Source organism: Pimephales promelas, chromosome 15 (genome assembly GCF_988280905.1).
Source record: "Pimephales promelas chromosome 15, fPimPro1.hap1.1, whole genome shotgun sequence".
Classification (NCBI taxonomy): domain Eukaryota; kingdom Metazoa; phylum Chordata; class Actinopteri; order Cypriniformes; family Leuciscidae; genus Pimephales; species Pimephales promelas.
Window position 1 is genome coordinate 14,164,322 of NC_142783.1, and position 24,741 is coordinate 14,189,062.

General features: G+C 36.1%; 3 protein-coding genes across 6 annotated transcripts in view; 1 reads left to right on the forward strand and 2 right to left on the reverse strand.

Moving 5' to 3' along the window:
* Positions 1–312: 312 nt before the first annotated feature.
* ankef1b (ankyrin repeat and EF-hand domain containing 1b) lies at positions 313–10,850 on the reverse strand. Its single transcript, XM_089119956.1, has 8 exons — positions 10,478–10,850; positions 9,213–9,412; positions 6,378–6,527; positions 6,174–6,297; positions 5,076–5,919; positions 4,029–4,255; positions 3,227–3,363; positions 313–441 (listed from the first exon to the last, which is right to left on the reverse strand). Exons 1-8 carry the CDS (start codon positions 10,830–10,832, stop codon positions 313–315), a joined length of 2,166 nt encoding a protein of 721 aa, XP_088976082.1. The 5' UTR covers positions 10,833–10,850.
* An 829-nt stretch (positions 10,851–11,679) lies between these two features.
* khk (ketohexokinase) lies at positions 11,680–20,931 on the forward strand. 4 transcript variants are annotated; one of them, XM_089120194.1, is made up of 9 exons: positions 11,680–11,900; positions 12,055–12,171; positions 14,582–14,716; positions 14,971–15,105; positions 17,888–17,960; positions 18,115–18,261; positions 19,610–19,698; positions 19,841–19,998; positions 20,096–20,931. In XM_089120194.1, the coding sequence occupies exons 1-9, from the start codon at positions 11,809–11,811 to the stop codon at positions 20,182–20,184; spliced, it is 1,035 nt and encodes a 344-aa protein (XP_088976320.1). In that variant the 5' UTR covers positions 11,680–11,808; the 3' UTR covers positions 20,185–20,931. The 4 variants fall into 4 exon arrangements, with proteins under 4 accessions (XP_088976320.1, XP_039529061.2, XP_039529052.2 ...); XM_039673127.2 differs by lacking the exon at positions 14,971–15,105; XM_039673118.2 differs by lacking the exon at positions 14,582–14,716 and having other exon boundaries at positions 11,682–11,900.
* Positions 20,932–22,599: 1,668 nt separating this feature from the next.
* The window catches only part of emilin1b (elastin microfibril interfacer 1b), a 39,842-nt gene continuing 37,700 nt past the window's right edge, over positions 22,600–24,741 (reverse strand). Inside the window, exons 7-8 of the mRNA XM_039673107.2 lie at positions 24,411–24,545; positions 22,600–24,335 (exon numbers count right to left, since the gene is read on the reverse strand). Of these exons, the coding sequence (XP_039529041.2) occupies positions 24,013–24,335; positions 24,411–24,545 (458 nt within the window). The 3' untranslated portion in view covers positions 22,600–24,012. The remainder of the gene's footprint in view (positions 24,336–24,410; positions 24,546–24,741) is intronic.

Genomic DNA, 24,741 nt, shown 5'->3' on the forward strand with positions numbered 1-24,741 from the left:
ACTTAATGTTAGTTGTTTCACCTTCTTTTCTTGATTGACCTTCATCTGTTTCTCTACATATTCATCCCTCCTCATTCCCCAATCCATGTTCTCTTCCCTTTTTCTCTCCCTTGGAGATAAAGATTAAGAGCTGAGGTCAGTGTGTCTGTGAGTGCCACATCATCAAGACAATTACCTCATGTACTGGAGCCGATTATCAGTTCCTCATCCTTTTAAGGCGTTGCTTTTATTAAGCAGTCCCGGTGTATGATTGAGTCTTTCATATGGAAATCAACCTGTTCATCAGGATCGGTCTGTCTGTAGCACAATGTCTCAATGTCTAGTCCTTTCTGCAACAGACACTTGAACCACCATCACATCCGGTTGCACAGTACGGAATGACAGGTAGAGTTCCAGCTGACTCGGCAGGGTCTCCTTCACATGAATGTGCCGAGTCAGAACCTGGGAATAACAATGTGCAGGTGTTCTGAATTTCTGAGGTTTCATCTTACAATTGAGATGAACGACATTTATAACTACATTTTCCATGCAAAGCTTATGGGCAACTTGCTATCAAGTTGTCGTGTGTTTTAAAGGTGTCATGACATGAAATAACATGCCCTGATCTTTTAACATATGAGAGGTCTTTGAACCATTAAAACATGCATTGCTTAAATTTAAACATCCTCCTCATTGTAAACAAAGAATTATCAAAATGAGATCTCCAAATCTCCAGATGAAAGCTCCAAAAAACATCTCATTTTGATATTGGGCGACCTGTGACGTCACACAGGAAAATGTATTTCAATTCAATTCAAATGTATTTGTATAGTGCTTTCACAATACATATATATACTGTACACACACACACACACACACACATATATATATATATATATATATATATATATATATATATATATATATATGGACCATCCCCAATTTATACATGCTAAAGTCCCACCGACCAAAAGGGGAAAAAAACACACATCACCAGCCAGCTATTGTATTCTTCCAGTCGTTTAACAACGAACGAAGCATGATGTGTGCCCAGTTAAAATGACAATTTTCTCACAACATTAAACACAAAACCAAATCTTCCACTACAACTAAAACCCCTGACTCTTCTGGCAAAATCAAACAATTGGATCAAACCCATAGGAACACAACATCCAGAGCAACGTTACAGAAAACATGTATATTTTACACAGTAAACAAAACAATTAAACAACAATTTCATAAAAAAAGCACACTCTTAGAAGTAAAGGTTCTAGAAACTTAAAAGGTTCTATCAGCACTACATATTTGAACCCCTAAAATGTTCTATACAGAACCCCTTTTAAGGGTTCAATAATAAGAACCCTTTAGGGAAAAAGGTTCTATATGGAACATGTTGGGTTCATTCATTATCATTTGTTTTGTCCTTTCCAGATTAAATATTTCATATTATTGACAAACATCAAGACCCTAAAATGTATTTTATTAATGCATGAATGATCACAAAATTCAAGATATGGGGGTTAGAAAATGTATCTACATCATTTTAATATGTAAGTTAATCAATATCACACAAAGAGTGCCATTTCAGTTTTCCTCCTCCAAAAATCAGCATGATTAAAATGTGATATTAAGTTACTACAACAATTTAATAAACAATAATTTAATTAAAACTACAAAATTTTGCAGAATAATGTAATATATGAATGAATAATAGCCTATAAAGAACCTTTGTGCCAAAAGGGTTCTTTCTTGTTATAAAAGGTTATTTGGAGTTGAGTAAAGAACCCTATGCTTACAGTAGAACCCTTTTTTTTCTAAGAGTGTAGTGATTGCAACTAAGGTGAACATATTGTGTACTATATATCCTGTTAGTATAGTATTGTATTGCAAATTATAGTAAGGAATGTGTTTATTCAGCAAATGAATACTGTAAAAATAGTATAAGCCCCCCCCCCCCCCCCAAAAAAAAAAAAAAAAAAAACTCTAAATAAAAAGTCACAGTACACTGAAAAGAGTGCAAATGCAAAATCAAAGTCAGTGAGAGAATCATTGTGCCTCTGACACGTGTTCACGTTGGGTCCGGCCCAAGGACTTTGTCCAAATCACAGCACAGGCAATGTTGTCTCTTGTCTCTTGGTGTGCTGGATCCAGTTTTGACAACACTCCACACCTTGCTCTTCCTCCTCCTCCTCGTCCACCACCTCCTATATACTTCCTCCCCTCTCTCTCAGATCATTTCTATTCATTATTCGTTCGTATTAACATTCAATGCACTTGTTCACTCTGAGCTGGGTTTGGTCACATCGTTAGGAACAAGTGTGAACAATTTTGAGTCGTTGCTTGTAAAAGATGACAACTCTGTTAGCTGTGTTAAGCTTTTGCCACTTGTGTGAATCAAAGTGCAACTTGTTTTCAGTGAGTGATTTATTCAACAGATGGGTTTAGGGGTTCTATAGTAATACTATAATTGTGTCTTATAGCAATTGTGAAAAACTGTATATTATATTATTGTGTCTGACCGCCCCCTACAGGTCAATTTAATGGCTTAAAACATGCATGTGTACATGCATGTTTCAATTAAAATTACGCAATCGCCTGTGGTACCTTAAAATATTTGACTGTCATCTCCTTTTCCTGTGTTCAGTGGGGGTTGGTGATTAAAGCCAGTCACAGGAGAAGTGAAAAGGAAAATGGCTTATAGAGCAGGTGGTGCTCTCGGTCAGGGGCTTGTATAGCATTATTCCAAATGGCAGCACACTAAGGTGACCACTGTGCATCTCAATGACTGACTAAGATAGGTTATTTTTATCCAATGTCAAAAAAGGGGAGGTCTTTCTGTGGTCTTTCTTTACCTATCTTTCATTTTTGCTCAATTGACTAAAGTCAAACAAGTCTGGGAAATACTAATTTGTCAGAAATAAAAAGACAGACAGTAGCTCTGAATGAAAGTCAGCTATTATGCGCTGAGACATTTAATTTATTCCCTTCCCAGACACCCCATCCCATTCAGGTCTGAGATACTCTTGTTAAAGTGTATGAAGTATACTTGAAAGTCATCTTAGCGTTCCCTTCTCCTCATCAGTGTCCTATAATGCAGAAAACATCAGAAATTAAAAACACACATACAAAACCTCAGCTCTAATTTCAAGGCTGCTGAAACTGATGATGATTGAATCTAGAGAAGACAAAGACAACTTATTAAACATCCCAACTATACCTAAATAGAAAGGCAAATATTTTATTTCACCTTTCCTTGTCCTGAAGAATCTTGCGTCAAAGTTGGTTCTGATTTCGTTTCATTTAGAAGAATGCTGGATTTGGCAGTGACCAATGCAATGATTGTAGGATCACCATACTGTATAGCAATGTCCAAGCAATTTTGCCCTGTGGGCAAAAAATAAATGCATTGTTGTTTAAATAAGTGGGAAAATGATACAAAAAGTATATATACATACAATACTGTTCAAATGTTTGGGGTAAGAATTCATTTTAAAAATAAAATAAAATGTTTTATTCAGTAAGGATTCATTAAATTAATCAAATGAGGCAGTAGAGACATTTATAATGTTGCAAAATATTTCTATTATAAATTAATGAAACATTCATTTATTTCGTCATCACTTATCCTGAAAAAAAAATTATAATGGTTTCAACAAAAACATTAAGCAGCACAACTATTTTCATATGACACTGAAGACTGAATTCAGCAGGAATAAATAACAATTAAAAATCTATTAAAAGAGAAAACAGTTATTTAAAATCGTAATTCAGTTTTTATTTTTATTATTATTATTTTTTTTTTTAAGGAAACATTTCTCAATACTTAGATACATTTTTCAAAACTCTTCAGACGGTTACCATACCAACTTTCAGCTTGGTGCTTTAGTTAAACTTCAAATCAAATTGTCATCCAACAAACACACTTTGTCACTCAACAATGATCTAAAACAGTAACAACAGGTAGCATTACACAATGATTTCTTTAAAAAAAAACTATTATGGCCCTAAACTTTTAACTAAACTATAGTGTATAGTGCCAAAACCAGCACCTCTCTTGTTTTCTGCCATGACGTTGGCTCCAGCTTCGATGAGACACTCTACACAGCTGAACCGACAGCTTTCAATAGCTCTCATGAGTGGAGTTGCTCCATTCATTGACACTGCATCCACCACAGCTCTAGATTGGACCAGCATCTTGATAATGTCTACATGACCTGCATAGCAAGCATGATGAAGGGGCGTCCAGTTAAATTGGTCAACTGCATTGACATCAGCCCTATAGAGTCACAAAAACAAAATGTTCTTCAAATAACACGGTCTATCATAGTTACATTGAATGTGTAAAAAAAAGAGAAGAAACTTCAGTAACACTTTACAATATGGGTGCACTAATATGCATTAATTCATGCTTAACTAATGCACTGATAATCATGAATTAATGTATAACTCATAATGATTAATAGATTAAGTAATACATGAATTGCTATTAATTCAATGAGTCATTGTGCATTAATTCCTTATTAACTAATAGTGTAAATTAATGTGTTAATTACCTCAAATAGTCAAAGCTATGCATTTCAACTTCCAGTTGTCTGCTTTAATCAATCATTAGCTAATGATTTACAAAGGTATCATTATGTTATGACTTTACTTGTTGGGGCACATCATTATTAACTAGTCATTCAGTAATTGTAGTAATTTGCACATGAATTTTCACTAACAATTAAGTAATTAATCATGTATTAATGCATATTAGTGTACCTGTCATATTGTCTGAAAGTTGGAATACAAGGCTTTGGCTCATTCTGATAATTAACATATTAATTAAGACTATTAGTTAAAAAATGAGTTATTGTGGAATTAATCCACAATTACATATTTAATTAATAACAATTAATGTATGAACTAATACATTAACCTTACAGACTCTTAATTAGTTCCTAATGTGGTAATCATTAATAAATAGCTTAAATAATCATTAGTTACACATTAATTCAGTATTATCTGTGCATTAGTTAAGCAGGAATTAATGTTTATTAGTGCACCCGTATTGTAAAGTGTTACCGAAAGTTCTTTATTTTTCTTAGTAGTATTACCTTTGTGAAATGAGGAATTTAGCTACTTGGTAGTTGCCACAGCTGCATGCTGTCATGAGTGGCGTCTTAAAGAACTGATCTTTGATATCAACAGGCACTTGTTGGGTAAACGCCAGACTAAGAGAATCTATATCTCCAGCCCTCACACAGTAATTGATGTTGGTATAGATCTTTTTAGGATCATCAATATACCAAGCAGAGTCTTTCTCAATGGGGTGAACTGGCGGCCGGTCTCGGTTGAAATGTTTGGTGTGAGTGAACGGCTGGTAGTTCTCGATCATGTAGTAAGGTAGCCCACTGTCCTCTCTTCTGGAAATCAGCTCAGGTGGCATTGTGCATATGGGCAATGGAATGGCAGATTTGGCACTTTTCTTTTCCTTTCCTTTTCCCTTTGCCTTTTCCTTCTTACCTGGCTTAGGAGCGTAGGATGAGATGACAAAGGCCTTCTGGAGGTACCTGAGGCCTTTAAAAAACTCATTTAAATTGATGACACTTTCATGGTTTTTGTCATGTTCCTTGATGATCCTTTGAAGATGTTCATTACTTACAGGAGCTTGATGCTCATGCAGTAAAGACACAAATGTCTCCAGAGGAACTTTTTCAACAGGTTTATTCAGTCCCTCAGCAGTTTCAAAGGCTTTGCGCAAGGTTGCCTCGTGTTCACGGGACCAGTCGTGAAGGGTGACGGCCCAGGGTTCATTGGGGTTCACGGCATCAGGCTTAGAAAGCTTCACATATATTTTCTCTGCTTTCTTGAGCTCCTTGAGTGCAGCTTTGCAGCCATTGTTTTTGGCGACCTGGCTTGGAAGAAGGCCTTCCAGATTCTTCTGTTTGGGACTGCATCCTGTTGCAGATAAGAAAGAGTACTGCTATGAATAAGGCAGCAAATTATTCTTAGTATTTCGAATAAAGCAGTTTAAAAAAAAACATTCAATTTCTAATAGTTTTTCTTTTGACATGCGATTATAAATCCTGGCATCTCAGAAGTTTGGAAAACAAATCTTCATATTTTATACTGGGGAGTTAAATTTCATGACCCATTTAATGAAGGTAGTACATGTTCTTGTGAATGATGGAAAGACATTAGATCCAGCCTACCTCTTTGAGCGAGGAATCTACAGCACTCATTGAAGCCGCCAGCAGCAGCAAAGTGCAATGGTGTGTCACCCTTTGCCGTGCTGATACCCAAGTCAGCAGAGTATGCAGACAGCACCTGCAAAACCTGTATAGAGCAGAGATAGTAATTTTCTCCAAAGTTAAAAAATGGCAAATTTTGTGCTATTCAGAATGCCATGGCATCACCTCAAGGAAACCTCCTTCTGCAGCAAAGTGGGCAGCGGACCGTCCATCTCCATCAAGCAAGTTAGAATTCACTCCTTTTTGTAAAATGGCTCTGACGAGCTTCACAGCACCAGCTTTAGATGCCCCCATAAGGGCAGAGCACCGTGTCACCTTCGGGGAGCCAAAACATGACACATTATACTGATTCAACTCCATCAAAATCGCCTCGGTTACGTATGTATAGTTCCCTGATAGGAAACGAGACGCAGCGTCGAATGCTGTTAACGCTGCGTTGAATGCTGAACGCCCCTGCGTTTTGCGTCATGAAGCACGTATGGAATCAGTCCAATGGACTTTTAGAAGATAACCTGCCCTAGGGTATAGAAAAACCTTGCTGAAAATTCCAGGCAAGAGGGTGCAACTGACAGAGCCTGCAAATCTCCGATTCTCTTGAGTGAGGAGATAGCAAGAAGGAATACAGACTTCAGAGTGAGAAACTTCTCAGGAACTTCTTCGATAGGTTCAAAGGGAGCTAGGGAAAGACCTTCTAATACAATGGCCAGATCCACTGGTCCATGAGAACCTCAGCCTCAAAGTGCCACGTAGAAAACGCAGAGCGTGCTTCCGAACCCGGGGCTGAGACACTGGATCTAACAGGTAAAGGCACAGATAAGGCAAAGCCCGTCTCTAATCCCTCTGAAAGATCCATTTGCGAGGTGTAAAATGTGAAAATACTAAAAACAGGCACAGTGTTTACACAGATTCACATATAACGCTTACTGAAGGCACAAAAGCTGATGCGCTTGGGTTTTAGGGGTGCTTTATAGTTTCCTGGTCATTGACATCACCCGCCTATGACGTTCCGTCTCTCCATTGGACTGATTCCATATGTGCTTCATGACCAACGCATTCTCACCCCAAGGCGTCACCTTTGACCATGCTTCAATATTTGACGTTTTAGGCGCCCTTTAGCGTCACTTACATGACGCGATCCTACGGCATCATCTAACTGACGCTAAAGGAAAGCGTCGGTTAGAGGACGCGGTTAGGTTTAGGTGTGGGGTGGGGGTAGGGTACACGCGATCCTAGGGCGTCATCTAACTGACGCTAAAGGGCGCCTAAAGCGTCAGATATTGAAGCATGTCCAAATGCTTCCCAAGACGTCAGTTAGGTGACGCCTTGGGAGTGAGAATGGGCTGTCATGACTCACAACGCAGGGGTGTTACCACAGCGTTCAAGTTCCCTTGAAAGGGAACCACATTTTCTTGCGACCTATTATAAGCTGACTGTATCATATTTGATATACACATTTCGAAGGCCTCTAGATTGTTCACATGATCAAAACTTTGCTCAAAATCCTGTTCTACACAATCTACGAAATACCATCTGATGATTGATAGTTTATACTTTTTTTAGCAAGTAAATGTCCCTCTTTAGATTACACGCCTTCTTGCTGTGAAATCTTTACTGATTTCATAAAGTAAAGATACAAATGACTTTTATAATGTTTGAAATTTCAAAATCATGTTAAAATGTGTGTATCAAACAGGCTCTCAATCATCTAACATTATATAATAATGCATCATGCATTGCATTATATATTTTAACCCCCACAGTAAATAATACAGAGCTTTAATCATATATACAGGCATTTAAACATGATCTTACTATGACATACTATTGGGAGATATTAAGCGACAACCAATATGCATTTTATGTAAGCAGTCTGCTGTGCTGATTTTACATTACAAGCTTCAGAATGTCATACTACTTTTTGGCCTTATACAGTCAAACCAAAATTTATTCAGACACATTTCTCAACATTTCTCACATTATCACAGTTTATTCGCTTAAGTTTAGAAAATGGTAATAAAATATGGCACGAACTCAGAATTATCAAATTAGTTGACATTTGGTTTTGGCCATCCTTCTGTTAGACTGTCTCACAAATGAATTAGGAATATCTGTCAGCTGTTAAATTTAAGTACACAATTAGATAATACCAATTGAGATCAACCAATTACCAAGCAAGGCTTAATTTTGATCAGTCTTGGCTGTAAAAAGGCCACATTAGTAATTAAAGAAGAAAAAAAAACACTTAGCCTAAGCAAAGCATGGTCAGCTCAAAGTGTCTGAATAATTTTGGTACCAAATTTTTATAAATTTTACTGGTAGTCCACTGTATGAAGGCTTTTTGGTCTTTATACATGACCATTCATTTGGTCTTATACATCTTCATAGATAATGTGTCACAGTTTACTTTATGTATCCTCACTTACATAAATTGAGTATAGTGTCCTGCACCCACTAGTAAAAAATATCAAAAATTATATCTGGTGTCTGAATAATTTTTGGTTTGACAGTTAATATTTGCAACTACTCCCAAATTACATGTTTTTGTTTAGTTTGGGCCTCTGAATAAAATAGATAAAATAGAGCTCCATATTCTCTAATATCATATGAGCCATAAATGTATATCAATTATTTTGACTAAAGGTTCAATAAACTGTTCCATTCCAAAAAAAAGTTTAATTTAAAGATACACTGTAAAAAAATATTGTTGGTTTAACTTAAAAAAGTAAGTAGGCTAACCTGGTTGCGTTACAATATTTCATTTGAGTTAATACAATGAAGGAGAATGATTTAATCATCAGAAACTCAAAATTATATGTTATATGAACTAAATATGTTATTTAAGTTGATTTAACAAAAGAAAAAAATGTTGTGATTACTAATCATGAAAAGATTTTTTTTATTTTTTATTTATTTATTTATTTTATTTTTTTACAGTGTATAGGCTTTGTAAAGAGATCTTTGAATCTTCAGGGAACATCAATTTGAACTATGATTTGAGACCTGATCTACTGCATTTGGATCAGCTCCTTTTTCCAAAATGTGAATGCACAAGTCTTGACAGTCCTTTGCATTTTCACAAGCGAACACGAGCAGTGGCTTCCCTGAGTTAGAAACACTGTTGACATTTGCATTGCTGCTGAGCACCATCTGCAGGCAGAGAGCATGTTCTTCAGATGGAGCGATACAGTAGAACAGCACCCCTACAAAAACAACACAAGTCACTGGAGTTTTGCATATATAAACACATTTCCCCATCAAGCATGAATGAACAGATTTAAAACCAAGGAAATTAATTAAAATATTCTATTTTATTAAAGCTATAGTATAAAAAAAACAACATATTTTGCATCTATACAATAATTTTAATGCATGGGTTATAATATCCCTTGAGAAAAAAATACACTTTAAAAAGAGTACTCATTATAAAATAGTAAACTAATTATAAAAATATAGTATAGTACACTACACACTTTTTTTTATTAAATGCAGGCTTTAATAATTCACATTATTTTAAACATAATTTGTTGAACTTAAGAGTGCTTAACCATTACTTCTATTGTGAAAAATTGACTTTAATGTAATTTATATTGAAACTTGTATAGTCATTTGAATCTATTTGCAATTACACTTTTGTAATTTTGAATTTGTTTAGTACATTTAAAATATTTTACCTTTGATTGTAATATCAATCAACACAATACAGTTATAATTATAATCAAATACCTTTCGGCCTGGTTTAAGGCCTTAGTTCAATTAAATAGCTTTTAAACGTGCCTCAGGAAAAAAACAAAACAAATGGCACTGACATATTTTAAGATATATCAGTGTAAATGACTTTCAGTTAAAACAGATTAAACATGCATCTTAGTCTGTGAAACAGGGGGAAAGTGTACTCTCTAAAAGAAGTCCATAAAAGTGCATCCATCAATGATAAAAGTCCACACGGCTCTGGGGGGTTAATAAAGGCCTTCTAAAGCGAAGCGATGCATTTGTGTAAGAAAAATATTATATGTATATGTGTATTATAATTGTATATTATATGTAATATTACATAATAATATGTAATAATTTAATATTACATGTAATAATAATATATTATATGTATAATAATATTATATGTATTATAAAGTAAATACTTTCAAGATTTGAAGCAAGTGCACAGTTAATTCAAATAAGTGCACGTCTTTTTTCAAGGTAGCCTATATTTTGACACTTCAACAGGTGCATAAAGACAAACTCATCAAGGCCTAAAATATGTTCTTTACCTTTCCCCTGTTCATCTGTGAGTGTCACATTTGCATTGTGTTTGATCAAGAGATACACAATCTTGTAGTAGCCCAACTGTGCAGCCAGCATCATTGGTGTGTAGCCCTTCATGTCCTGTATGTCAGGGTTGGCTTTCAGGGACAGAAGGAACTGTACAAGGTCTTCATCGTGGTCCACAGATGCCTGATACAAGGCACTGAGTCCCTGTTTGGGTTCAGTTATATTTATCAGGTTGGGAACCCCCATTTTGAGCATCTTTTTTATCTGTGGTCTGTTCTTCTCCCGTACATATTGCAGGAGTTTATAGATCTGGAGGACCTCCAAGTTGCCTTTTGCCACACTCCACATCTCCATTTTCTCAACTCTGTTTTCCTGGTCTTAAAACTAATAAATGACATTAAAAACATTCAATAAGCCAATTGAAAGATCATGTGTAAAGTTACATACAAATATTAAGAATTGTAATGAAACTGAAACTGTCAATCAAATAGCATATTCATATTTTTGAATTTAGCCATATACTAAGTACGTTATATAGCCTATGTTTATTAATAGCCTTTATAATTGTATTGGCTATTAGCAAAATAGAAAAGAGAGCGTAAAAAATAGAGGTAACTTTGCCTATTTTGGAGTAAGTTACAAGTTACTTTGCCTGGCTATTTTGGAGTAAGTTACAAATTTCGCATATAAGTTTATAGCTATTCCAAACGCACAGTATGGATAATAGGTCGAATTTTTTTTTTTTGTTAAAGTCTCTATCAAATATTCGTTTCACGACCACATGAAAATAAATATTCATACATTACACAAATAGCTGCCTTGAAATATAACTGGAAGAAAGTCAACATGTAACGTTAGCTACTAGTATTGTGATAACCCCTCTTGTCACCTAGCAACCACTCTGGGGGAACGACCACCTGAGATTTTATGGGCATTTTATCTTAGCTACTTAAGGAATACCTTCTTACTAAAATGCAGTTATATCTGTATGTGTATAAAGATTAAAATTATGACTAACAAAAGAATATCTATTTCTGTGTTTTCAAACAGTAAAAAGTATTTCAGAGCTCACACCAAAACATAACGGAAAGCGCTCGCGCAAGTTTCGGCTGCTCTCGATAAAAGTCGGCAATCGTCGTGTCCTTGCGCTCCGCTCGCGCTGGCACTTTCGGCCACACTCGGCAAACACCGGTAGACTTCGTGGCCAATGTTTACAGTGTGTCCCATTCACGTTGAAAGAGAAACGCTCACCGCTTCTGTTTGGAATAATGTGACGTTATGACCTTTCCTCCAAAGTCCATAGTTCAGGATTTCGTTCTGCAGGGGGAATATGGGTGACAAAAAGATACTCAGCATTGGTTTGGTGTGTCTGGATATCATAAATGTTGTGGATAAATACCCGGAAGAAGATACTGATACCAGGTGGGAAATTCTGAAAACATTCTACAATTACTATTGATGCACCTTTCGTTAGCTTTTCAAAAGCATAACCAGTCTAAACATGGAGTATTTTGCTATACCCTGCAGTCAATGTTGCATCACAGGTGTGTAATAAAATAACGCAACTGGTTTGTAGGTGTTTGTCTCAGAGATGGCAGAGAGGAGGAAACGCATCAAACACGTGCACTGTTTTGTCTCTACTTGGGGCCCCGTGTGCATTTATGGGGTCTTTGGCTCCTGGACCAGTAGCTGAGTAAGTGTTTTGTTTAAAAACATCTTATAAATGTATGAGGTGGCAAGGTGGGCCTTTTAGCCCACACACAGGGTAAAAGGCTCATCAGGATGGAGCAAAATGCACTACAAATACTTTAGCTTAAAGTGTTTTTAATAATGTTTAAGTTAATAATTGTTCAAAACAATCACTGTTCGCACTATTATTCTCTCTTTCTTGTTATTTTTTTTTCAATAAATATACAAATATTTCAACTTTTACAGAAACAAAAGTATTTAAATAAGTCAAGTTTCTGAAAGCATTGAATGAGATCCCACATAATTTAGCTTTACAGTATTAACAATAAATATTTATCATATGATTTGATGAATATTATATTTTTAAATATGATTGTTTCAATATAAATATTGTGATTATCTCTTAGGTGGACACTCAACTTAAAATACCCTATGATATTTACCATCTGTCATGTATACAAATGGAAAATTCAGCCAGTTATTTATTATCATGTTAATTATTGTGCCTTTCGCCCCAACAGCAGGGGCGCTGTTTAACCCAAATACCATATAATTTAGGCTGCTTCATTAAAAATGTGACATTTAGACGTTTTCTTCGGCGTGGATCAAGGCAAATGAATCCTTTTCACCTTGAAAATAATAAATGTTTTTTGCATTTTAAATAATAGACCATTTCTCAGTGATCGTCAATAAAACAAAATTCCATTTTTCTCGGTTTAATGAAAACCAATAAGTCGTGATGGTAAGTTCAAGTGTAAGTTTCACGTTTGAGGGGGTTTAAACCGTGACATCTACACGTTTTCAAAAGTGGACCAACGTGATTATTTCACGTCTTGTCGTGATACCGGGTTGAAGACATGTTGTTTTGGCCACTTTGTTTGATATAATCACAACAATTTAACATAAGCAAGAATGGGATTTGAACTCAGATCTTCTTGATTAAAGCCCAACGCTTTATCAATGGGCTTTATGCCCAGCTGCACTACTTCCTGAACTTCAGCCAGCTCCTTGTTTCCTGTCTGCAATTATTGGCCAAATTGATTAATCCAGGTGTGCCTGACCTCAGTTGTCATGGCAACAATAATCAGACACACCTGAATTAATCAATTTGGCCAATAATGGCAGACAGGAAACAAGAAGCTGGCTGAAGTTCAGGAAGTAGTACAGCTGGGCATAAAGCCAATTGAGCCACTGAGTCTGTTGAGGTCAAAGGTGTATTGAATGAATTTTTATTGATGGTTTGGTTTTATTTGTTGGAAAAATAAATAATATAATTTGACACAAGAGGGCAGTATAGCCCTATTTATGGTTTTGAGTTTAAACTAAACTGTGACATCTACACGTTTTCCAAAGTGGACCAACATGATTATTTCACGTCTTGTCGTGATACGGGTTGGGCACTGAAGTTACAGGAGTTTCTTCCCGTTGCTAAGCAACGGAACTAGGTCGAGTATTTAAAAGGTTATGGTTAACACGGTTAACGTGGTTTAACGTCGATGTAATACGTTGTTTTAGCGTACCTTTTGCTTAAACGAGGAGCTGGGGGACACCCAAGAAAATAGACATTTTACTCATTAGGCTGCTTCATTAAAAATTCGACATTTAGACGTTTTCTTCGGCGTGGATCCAGGCAAAAGAATCCTTTTCACCTTGAAAATAATAAATGTTTTTTTTTTTTTTTCATTTTAAATAATAGAACATTTCTCAGTGATCGTAAATAAAACAAAATTCCATTTTTCTCGGATTAATGAAAACCTGACATCTACACATTTTCCAAAGTGGAATATTTAGGCTGCTTCATTAAAAATGTGACATTTAGACGTTTTCTTCGGCGTGGATCCAGGCAAATGAATCCTTTTCACCTTGAAAATAATAAATGTTTTTTTTTTTTTTTTTTTTTGCATTTTAAATAATAAAACATTTCTCAGTGATCGTAAATAAAACAAAATTCCATTTTTCTCGGTTTAATGAAAACCGATAGGTCGTTATGGCAGAGGCGAATAAACATCTGGATATCTCTCCACTGGAGCGTGTTAACGCAAACGTGTAAGACAGATGCACTTTAATTGTCCATTTTTAGTTACTGAAAAACTTTGCTTTAATAACCTTGATCAAAACTGAAAAACATATAATTCAATAATTTCATTGATTCTCATTTGCTTCATGAATCTACTACAATGTAAAAAACATCAAATATTAGATCAAATTATTGCGTCTTTTACCCCGGTGCGCCTTTAGCCCTGTTGTAACGTCCTTACTCCTGATATTTGTATGCTTTCTTACTCCTGCAAGTTTTATATAAGCAGAAATATATCGCTCACACATCTTCCTGAAAGTACTTCTTTTCTCAGTTTACATTATCTGCACACATACGTTCTGTATGCATACCTTTCCATGCTAATTTGTTCTTCTAGCTTCATCTTGAATGATTTTCAAATGTACAAGATTGACATCTCTCTTCTTCTGGAGCATGCTGAATGCTCCTTTCCAGCCTCTGTAGTAATCAGCAGCGTGACGACAGGAAGCCGTACAATTCTGCATATGAACAGGTTTGTGTGTGAGAGTATGCGTAAGTATTACGAAAACTCTTTCCTCACAGGACAGCTGAAACATTCCTGACACATCAAAAAAAAAAAAAAAAGTGAAAATACACTATCGCTTTTTCCCTATTAAAAGGTCCACTGAAGGTGCATGGTTCGAAGATAAGTTTGGCAAGCATTGCTGACCCTGCTAAATGTTTCCTGCTCAAATCTGTCTGTAGTGCATATGGGTCACTGCAATACCTCTGTGTTTGCTGTACTAGTTTCATCGTGGGGGATTTTGCACGGCGTGGGGTGGACATATCTGGTGTGGCTTGGCAGCAGTGGGGTGAGACCCCGTGTGCCTGTTGTGTGGTGTGTGCCACCAATGGCTCTCGCACTGTCGTGCTCTCAGACACGTAAGAGTATCATCCAAAGTCAAAATAATCATAACATAAGTTAGAGGGTTCCTAAATTATCTTATCCCATTCTCAAACATAATCTGAGAAAGTCTTTATTAAGTGGCACTGCCGTAATTGACAGTAATTTAGGGTCCGTTTACACGACACCATTTTTAACTAAAAACAAAACTTTTTATCCATTTTTGGCCATTCATGTACACGACAACGGTGTTCAAGGGCCCTGAAAACGCAAACATTTGAAAAAAAGGTTTCAAAGTTAACCTTACTGTATTAACTATTTCCCCGCCATAGAAGGAAATTTCCGTCATTTGTGAAAGAAAGCTTCCCTGCCATTGTTGGGATTTTCCAGTTTTCTGTATTTTCGGTATTTTCGCTATTACTCATCTTCTAAAAGAGTATTGAATCTCCTGATAAAAACAAGTGGAAGATGCAGAAACAAGCGATATCATGTCAACATTAAACAGCAAATCAAAACTTCCTGAATGAAATGTCCACCCAGGACGAGCTACAGGACTGTAAAGCTTTGGGTGTGTTAAGCTCAATCGTTCGGAATCCTTGACAAAAACATGATTTTCTTTTTGCTTCTTTTATTAAACTTACCCATATTCAAGTGTTGCATGAAAAACTGCACAAAGCTAGGATAAAACTGTTGTTGTGGATGTTTTTTTTTTGTTTTTTTAAATCAAAGGCTCTTTTCTTTTTTAATAAATTGCATGTTCAGATATTCATACAACAAAATATTCTGGGGGCCATGAAACTTTTGTAAAAATTACCAAAAATACTGACGGTGGCTGGCAACTTAAAAAAAAAGAGTTAAAGGTGCAGTGTGTATTTTTTAGCGACATCTAGTGGTTCGGTTGCGAGTTGCACTAAGGGCTCAGCCCACTGCTCACCCCCCCCCCCTTTCGAAGAAGCTACGGCGGCTAAAACGGGACAAACGTATCGTCGTCTGAGACAGAAGAGAATAGCCAGAGTAAGCCAAGAGTGTGTAACATTGTCACTGTTTCTATACCACAGTCCATTATAAACCACATCATGGATAAAGTTTACAAAGCCATAGTCAGGTGAGGGTTTTAATATATAATATAATAATAGTATCAGCTGATTGTCTCGTAAGCGTAACCAGCACATTTCTCCCCACATAGCAAAACCATAACACAGCGATGGAAAAGAAATAAGTTACATGAAACAATCAAACTACATATTTTACACCACTGGCAAGGGAAAACTCACTACTCACGTTGTTTATGGCTTCTAGATTTCCGCTGCTTCTCTTTCAAGGTAGTGACGCTCTGTAGCGCTGTTTGTTCACGTTAAGGCTACGGTAGAAACATGACGTCACAATATGGTGACCTTCATAGAAGGGGATTCCCGCGGTTATGGAGATATGTCTCATTCTAAGGTAATAAAAACATTACTGTTTATTAAGTAAATTCTTTAAAACACCACTGAATACATAGTTATGAATATCATATTGCATTTCTGTTAATAGATACTAAATTTTTACACATTGCACCTTTAATACCATTAAAGACAGGTAAAAACGCGTATTACGTGTTTAGTATAGTGGAGCTTTGTGTTTCTTTACAAAGTGACATCGCCAACTACTGGCCTGGCATGAATAATACAGCAGGGTTTTTTCAATCGTTTTCGCGGATCCGCGTGAACGGGGATCGTTTTGACGTTGTCGTCAGTACGAGAAAAGCGCAAAGGAAAACTTTTTCCGTTTTTAGTACATCGTTGTCGTGTAAACGTACCCTTAGTTTTAAAGTAGATGCTTTTAAAAAATCATGACAATTCGACATTGCATGCATTAATTTGAGTGCTTTGTTATTGAGGGATATGGGATCTGTTATTGTCATTAATTTATTTTCGTATTACATTTCCATTTTGTCCAATTATTTTAATCATTTGTTTTAAACAACACACAACAGCACACAATGTCAAAGCTTACTAACTAGCTAACTTATTCCACGGCTCTCTGAAACACTTGATTCTGATTGATCAGTTTCAATATATCATGGACAAATATTTGTGAATAGTGACCACTAAACTATATAACTGGCCAATGTCCCTGGCAGTTACATAGCTGTAGTAGTGTCACGCCACATATTAATATAGACATAATCAATATGTCTATTTGTGTATTTATTTGATGAGTAGCCATGTAATAAGTGAGATAATGTTCAATCATCCGTTCATTATCACAAAATGAACCCCTGCAGATAATACAAAACCTCTCCACTTTAGGTCAAGGGTGAGGTTTATATTTGCAGTTAAGACTGGTTGACTGAACATTATCATTTACTTGTATTTGCTTTGTTTGTAGCAAAGTAATATATAAAACAACATTTATTCTAATCTTGGCCTTGAGTAATATTTCTTGTCTCTAAAAGCTCTCCTGAGAACTTTCCAAACCTTTTCCTTCTATGCTGAGAGACAGACTTTGGTTTATAATAATAATTATCTTATAATAACAGCCCAAAGCTGACTATTTGTCTGTGCTGATGACTGTTATCAAATGTTGTACTGTATACAAACTGACATGGATCCGGTCTAATGGAATAAGCTAGGGGTTTTCCAATTATAGAGACCATCACTGATTCAGTTTGTGACTGTAAACATTTTGTATTATACAATTACAGCAGATCATGTCACAATAATCAATAGTAATAGTGACCTAACATGTACACAAAGTGCAGTCATTACTTATTCTTTACTTATCGTTATTTGAATACTGATTGTTGTAGTCTTTATCGGATATTCTCTGTTTAATCAGAAACTTGCCAGATGTTTCTGTAGAAGACTTTTTAAAGGTGGACCTGAGCCAGTTCAAGTGGGTCCACTGGGAGGTGAGAGTTTCTGCCAAATATCTTTGACTTGCTACATAGTAACATAACAGCCCGAGTTCACACTAGTCACTCTATTTAGTTCCTTCCGATCTGTGTTTAAGAGACACATTATTTCACAAGTAGAGAGCTGATTGTTTTATGAATGCGTTTTCAGGGCCGTAATGCTGACGAACAAGTGAAGATGATCGAGATGGTGAGAGAGTATAACAGCAAACAGGAAGAGAAGAACAGACTAACCATCTCTGTGGAAATCGAAAAGACCAGGGAACCCCTCTACCAGCTTTTTCCTCTTGGTGATTTGGTATGATTTCACTACATGTGTTAGACTTCAAACCTGACCGCATAAAACACAATTGTGTATGGATCTTTGCAACATGGGGTGGTGCATTATCATGCTACAACATGAGGTAAAGGTGGTGGATGAATGGCACAACAATGGGCCTCAGAATCTCGTCACGGTATCTCTTTGCATTCAAAATGCCATCGTATACGACAGGTTGTTCCAGGTCTTGCCAATATCCAGCAACTTTGCAAAGCCATTGATGAGGAGTGGACCATCATTCCACAGGCCACAATCTACAAAATTATTTTTTTCTGTATTGGGGACGTCTCCAATACAGTAAAACTGCACATTTTAGAGTGGCCTTTTATTGTAGCCAGCCTAAGGCACACCCGTGCAATAATCATGCGGTCTAATCAGCATCTTGATATGCCAAGTGAAGTGGATGGATTATCTCTGCAAAGGAGAAGTGCTCACTCACACAGATTTAGACAGATTTGTGAACAATATTTGAGAGAAATAGGCCTTTTTTTTGTACATAGAGTTCAGCTCATGAAATATGGGGGCAAAAACAAAAGAGTTGCGTTTATAATTTTGTTCAGTGTAGCCTATACACACACACACACACACACACACACACACACACACACACACACACACACACACACACACACACATTTAAATCAGTTACCATTACCATTTAAATCGGTACAATTATTTTTCAGCAAGGATTATTTTTCATCAAAAGTATTAATACATTTTTGTAAAGATTTCTATTTGAAATATATGATGTTCTTGTGAACTTTCTATTCATCAAATAATCCATAAAATAATGCATCTCATTTTCCACAAAAATATAAAGCATCACAACTGTTTTCAATATTGATAATAATAAGAAATGTTTTTTTTAGAAAAGCTTTACCCTTTTTTTAAGGAATAAATTAAAATTTAAAATGTATTTGATTAAAAAACTTTTAAATTGTAATAATATTTCACAGTATTACTATTTTTACTGTATCTTTAATCAAATAAAATCTTACTGACCCCAACTTTTAAATGTTAAGTGTATATAATGACATTAAAATGACATGAGCTGAATATACTGCACTGTTACTGGGAGCTGTCAATATAAGTCAACATATATAAGTCTATATATATATATATATATATATATATAGACTTATATATAATATATATATATATATATATATATTTGACAAAATATTTAATACACAAGAGAAGCACTAGTTAAATGAGAAGTGCATTTAAATTCACTGGAAATCTGAGTGCTGATTTTTTGCAGGCTTGCTGATAAGTTTGAGACATGCTTGAACACACAACCTGTTTATTTGTGACCGCTTTTACTCAGGTCTTTGTAAGTAAGGACGTGGCCCAGCACTTCGGGTTTAACTCGGCCTCTGCTGCATTGAAGGGTTTCAGCGGTCGTCTGAGGAAGGGGTGAGTAAAACGACCACTAGATGTCAATAGTGTTCTAAAAACTGCTGACTGACTCTGTAAAATCATAACAACTGCTAAAAGGTATGATCTTTTCAAATATTAGCCATCGCATGTGTTTACGTGAGTTTGGTTGTGTGTCTAGAGCTACCCTCATTTGTGCCTGGGCGGAAAAGGGAGCTGATGCCATTGGTCCCGATGGGGTGGTCATTCATTCAGATGCATTCCCACCTGAGAAGCTCGTGGACACACTTGGAGCAGGGGATACGTTCAATGCTTCTGTGATATATTCCCTTTCAAATGGTATGAATGCAAGTCTGGTTCTGAAACACAAACACTTAATGGGTTTTTGTAAGTTGTGTAACTCAGTATCAAGCCGGTTTGGTTATGTGTTCTGCAGGGGGCAGCCTACAGGATGCTCTCACATTTGGATGCCAGATTGCAGGCAAAAAATGCGGTGTCCATGGATATGATGGAATTTTACACTGAACATGGCGGAGAGGTGCACAGCTGGAATGTAGTACAGATATGAAGCCAGCTCTGCTGAAACTTAACAAGTGTTTTTACACTAGTCATTGATAGACTGAATAGTGTTGCTTCACATAGAAAAGACTAATGTAAATGCAAAGGAAAAGATTAAGTAAAGATGGGATATTCTACTGATACCTCTGTATTAGCACGATTAAATTAAATGTTTAAACTTGTTTTACAACTCTTCATTGATGCTTTCAGATGGAAAAATTAAAAAATGTGAAAATGTAAAAAATTACCATAAGGATCACTGAAGCTTTCCTTGTACACTACCAGTCAAAATTTCTGGAATAATTCTGAATTTCTTTATACATATATTTTTGACAGGAGTCTGTTATGCTCACCAAGCCTTTGTTTATCTATTTATCAATATTGTGAAAAATTATTATAATTGAAATACATTTTAAATAGTAATGTATATCTGTGATGGCAAATCTGAATTTTTAGCATAATTACGACAGTTTTTAGTGTCACATGATCCTTCAGAAATCAGTCTAATATGATGATTTGATGCTCAAGAAACGTTTCTTATTTTGGATCAATGTTAAAAAATTTGTGCTGCTTAATATTTAAGTTAAATGTTTGTTTTTCTAAGTAATACTTTTATTTTAAAAATGAATACATAAAATGTATCAAAGGTAACAGGGAAGATTCATAATTTAACAAGATTTCTATTTCAAATAAATGCAGTTCTTTTGAAATTTATATTAATCTAAGAGTTTTTTTTGATAATTAAGTTTAAATAAGTTACATTGATAATAAGAACCATTATAAATAATTGAGTTCCAATTATAATTGATAATAACGGAGTACCAAATCAGTATCAAAGTCAACTCAAAAATATATTTCAAAATATGACTGTTTTTACCTAATTTTTGATCAAATAAATGCAGCCTTGGTAGACTTTTTTATTGAACCAGGTGAACTTAATTTCAATTAAGCATTGACTTAATTGACTTAATTCTGTATTGAAGAGTGAATTAGTGAGTTCAGCAGTGCTTTGATAATTCTTATGAGTTATGTGATATTGTTCCCTGATTGATACTGAAGAGTTGGCAAGCATCTCTATTCTCTACAGCACTAGGGAGCACAGGCCTGTGTGTTTGCACTGTATGCAGAGAACAAGAGGAGGAGGAAGACAGCAGAATACAAGTGCACAAAGGTGAAAGACAAACAGGATACGTGACATTTTCCCATCCAATCCCATTTAGACACAGCTGGCCAGCACTACATGGATTCTTTCACCACACCCAATGTGCAATAATGACACCCTGTCTGACAGTATCTGTCTGAAAGTTACTTAGGAAAACATATAGCCCATTTGACCCTAATCTAAAGTGTGACCAAATAATCAATAGCCAAATAACAATAGGCTATAATAGTTGTTGAAAGTTATGCATCATTTCTAAAATGTTGACAATAGTTAGTTCAGTAAAATACTATAGATCTGTTAAAAAAGAGAAAAAAGTAATACCATTTGGATATGTCGAGATGGTCTCAGGGGTGAAAACGTTAAGCTTTAGTCAAAAAGCCTCTGATGTGCATGCCAATTCATTTCATCCACAATCCATCGCATATTCACATAGTCTCCATTCTGTACTTCGGATGATTCAATTTCTGATGGATAAAATCATGTTTCATCCTACATTTACTTGTTGAATTCTGCTTCATTTGGAAATGTTATACATTACAGAAGTAAAATGGGTTGTGAATGTTGACAGAGGAATTAGAGTTGTTAAAGAATTAAAAGCAATACAGAAATGCAATATCATGAAGAAATGGAAAAACATGAAAACTCCACATGGTGGCACATATCAGAGAGAGGGCATGAGATTCACTTACCAGCACAAGGTATTATTCATTGTAAACTACAACCCAGTATGACTATGGATGGACACCTAGAAATGTTTTTCTTTCCATAAAATCGCAAGCCAATCTCCAAATGACTTCTCTGGCTTGCGTTGTGGAAAATGAAATGCATTGTGTGCACTCCTCTCCTTAATCACACCGTTTCTGTGCACATGCTTCAGAAAAAAAAAAGTTTTTTAGAAACAGTGGGTGTTTTCTATTTGAGAACATGTTTTCAATCAAATTTTGTTTTGACAAATGCTCCAGCAACTCCAGTATTGATATTTTCTATGTTGAATAGAGAAAAAAAAGTCATAGACAGTGACAAAACGAGCACCATCAATCATTGACTGGAATTCTGTTCAACAGAATCACAGTTCTTCTTGAGTACCAGAATGCTTTCCATTGTGTTTGAGACAATGAACAGTAGTTTGCTTAGTGTTTTGCACAAAATTAAATGGTATGTCTTCCAGTAATCCGATATACCCAACAGAACCCTGTAATACTAAGCTCAGCAGAGATTAATATGTGTAAAATTAAATATCTTTATTTGAAACACACGTGTTGCCAATGTACACATTCAAGGTAACAGGTTAAACCATGAGAGGGAACTATATATATTTTTTAGATCTGGTCTCTTTTACATGTTTTAATGCTAACGTTGCTGCCGTAACGTCCACTTTATGAGCTGGGGGATCTTTTTATAACTAAAAATAATACATGAAACATAGCACATAAAAGATAGCAGCCTTAATTTCCAACATTCTTGACCATAGCGTTCCACAGAGATCTTTCCTCCCAACGATCTGTAAAATTGCACAAGCATGTTTCAAACAAGAAAAAGCTAAAGCCGCGTAGTTCAAAATTCTTTGGGCTGTCGAACAGTAAACATTCAAGCGAGACCACACAGACAGATTCGGTTGATGAAGGACACCCTCTGAATCCTCAGTGTTGTTTTTCTTCAAAGGCACTTTGTTGAACCACATTAAGGACAGACTCTGTTTGATAATAATCTCCATTGAAAGCTCAGGCTGTGAGATTGGAATATGAATATGGAGCAAAATACAACGGTCCACCACTCCAGTAGAACTGATGTTTTTGTAAATGCTTCAACGGGATCACGAGATGCGGAACGGTGCATGTACAAAATTAGAAACCATTGAAGAATGTGTGCCTGAGTTATGAAGATTTCATTGCATTCATCTCTTTGCAATTTTCCAGAGGCACTTGGAGAGTTTGTATGGATTGTCACTCAGGCTGAATGTTTCCTGAAATCATTAACTACCAACCATCTATTCATTCAGTAAAAGCATCTTTGGAAAAAGCCGGAAGTTATTCCTGGAAAACTTGGCACTTATAATGAAGCAAAATAGAAATAAGTCACGTACTTTAGATTTAAGAATCATCCCTTGACTCTAAGCAGAATTTAAACATTCACAGCAAAAATATGAATTCCTTTCATCAAATCTTCCGAATTCCACACCCATCAGCCTAACCTTTAACCCTGACTGTGAGTCAAGCTCTTTGGCAGAGTATTTACCGTGCAGTTGAATACATAGGAAGTCGAACAGACCTCACGGTCATCTTCGGTGCATGAGAAATTAACTCATGTCTGTGATTCATATAACTTGGAAATATCTCAATAAGAACATCGTCAACATCGGTCGCACAAACCTGCAGTAGTATTTGTTACAACACTTCTCCAAAAATGTGGGTTAGGATTACATATCAAGGGCAACAGTTCCTCCATTTAAAAACTATATTCTCTGTTCAAGGAGTTCACAGGAGGTCTTACAATATTGGAAACAATACCGAAGGAAAATCAATGCAACACCATCCCAGGCGGATTAACGTCATTTAGAGTGTCTCTTTCTAGCCCCGTCGTTTTGCTGGTACTTTGAGTCTGATTAGTCTCAGTGCTAATCAGTTAAAAGACCCTTACACATCTTCATATAGAAGCATGCCACTGAAGATAGTTAGAGGCTCCACTGAATGGGCTAGTTTGCCCATGACCAGGTCTATGCAGACTGTGTCCTCTCGCTGAAGGGGAAGGATGATGTTAAAGACAGCCAGAGAACCCGGTGTTGGTTTGGCTTCGGCCATTGGTTTGTTTTCCAACCCTTCCGGCTGGTAACCCGCCGAGTCTACCCGAGCCATGCCATAGTTAGACCTGGACAGCACAGCTTCGATCTTTTCATTTTTGTGGCCCGTCAGAATAGCACTAAAGAAGTAGCGTCCATCCAGTGGTGCAGTAAAGATACCTGAATTTAAGAGAAAGATTTACATTATTTTTGATGCATGCAAAGGTGTAACCGCAAATAGACTGCCAAGATTACCTGTTCTTGGATTATAAAAGTCTCCTTCATTTACAAAGATCTTATCAAAAATGATCGTTCCAGATGTAACCATGGGCTTTGTGAGAGCTGCTGAGAAGGAAAGACGTGGTATGTTTGGATCTGCACCGGCCATACCTGAAATGAAGAAAACAACTCTATTTTTACACAACCAGTTTTAGTGATCAGCTGCTGACCTTTGGCTCAACTACTGACCCAGTGCTGGCAATAACAACTGAACAAATGCTGCAACACTCAAGACTGAAAGAATAAATTGCTGAGTCTCATAAAAACAAACACTTTAGACATATCTCAGTTAATTCTTGCTTTCATT

Excerpts from the sequence above, each read along its gene's own strand:
- khk (XM_089120194.1), top strand. The coding sequence starts at position 11,809 with ATGGGTGACAAAAAGATACTCAGCATTGGTTTGGTGTGTCTGGATATC. Across the intron at positions 11,901-12,054 it reads GAAGAAGATACTGATACCAG|GTGTTTGTCTCAGAGATGGC; the intron begins GTGGGAAATTCT and ends ACTGGTTTGTAG. Across the intron at positions 14,717-14,970 it reads ACAATTCTGCATATGAACAG|TTTCATCGTGGGGGATTTTG; the intron begins GTTTGTGTGTGA and ends TTGCTGTACTAG.
- ankef1b (XM_089119956.1), bottom strand. The coding sequence starts at position 10,832 with ATGGAGATGTGGAGTGTGGCAAAAGGCAACTTGGAGGTCCTCCAGATC. Across the intron at positions 9,413-10,477 it reads CACAGATGAACAGGGGAAAG|GGGTGCTGTTCTACTGTATC; the intron begins GTAAAGAACATA and ends TTGTTTTTGTAG. Across the intron at positions 6,528-9,212 it reads ATCCAAATGCAGTAGATCAG|GTGACACGGTGCTCTGCCCT; the intron begins GTCTCAAATCAT and ends GGCTCCCCGAAG.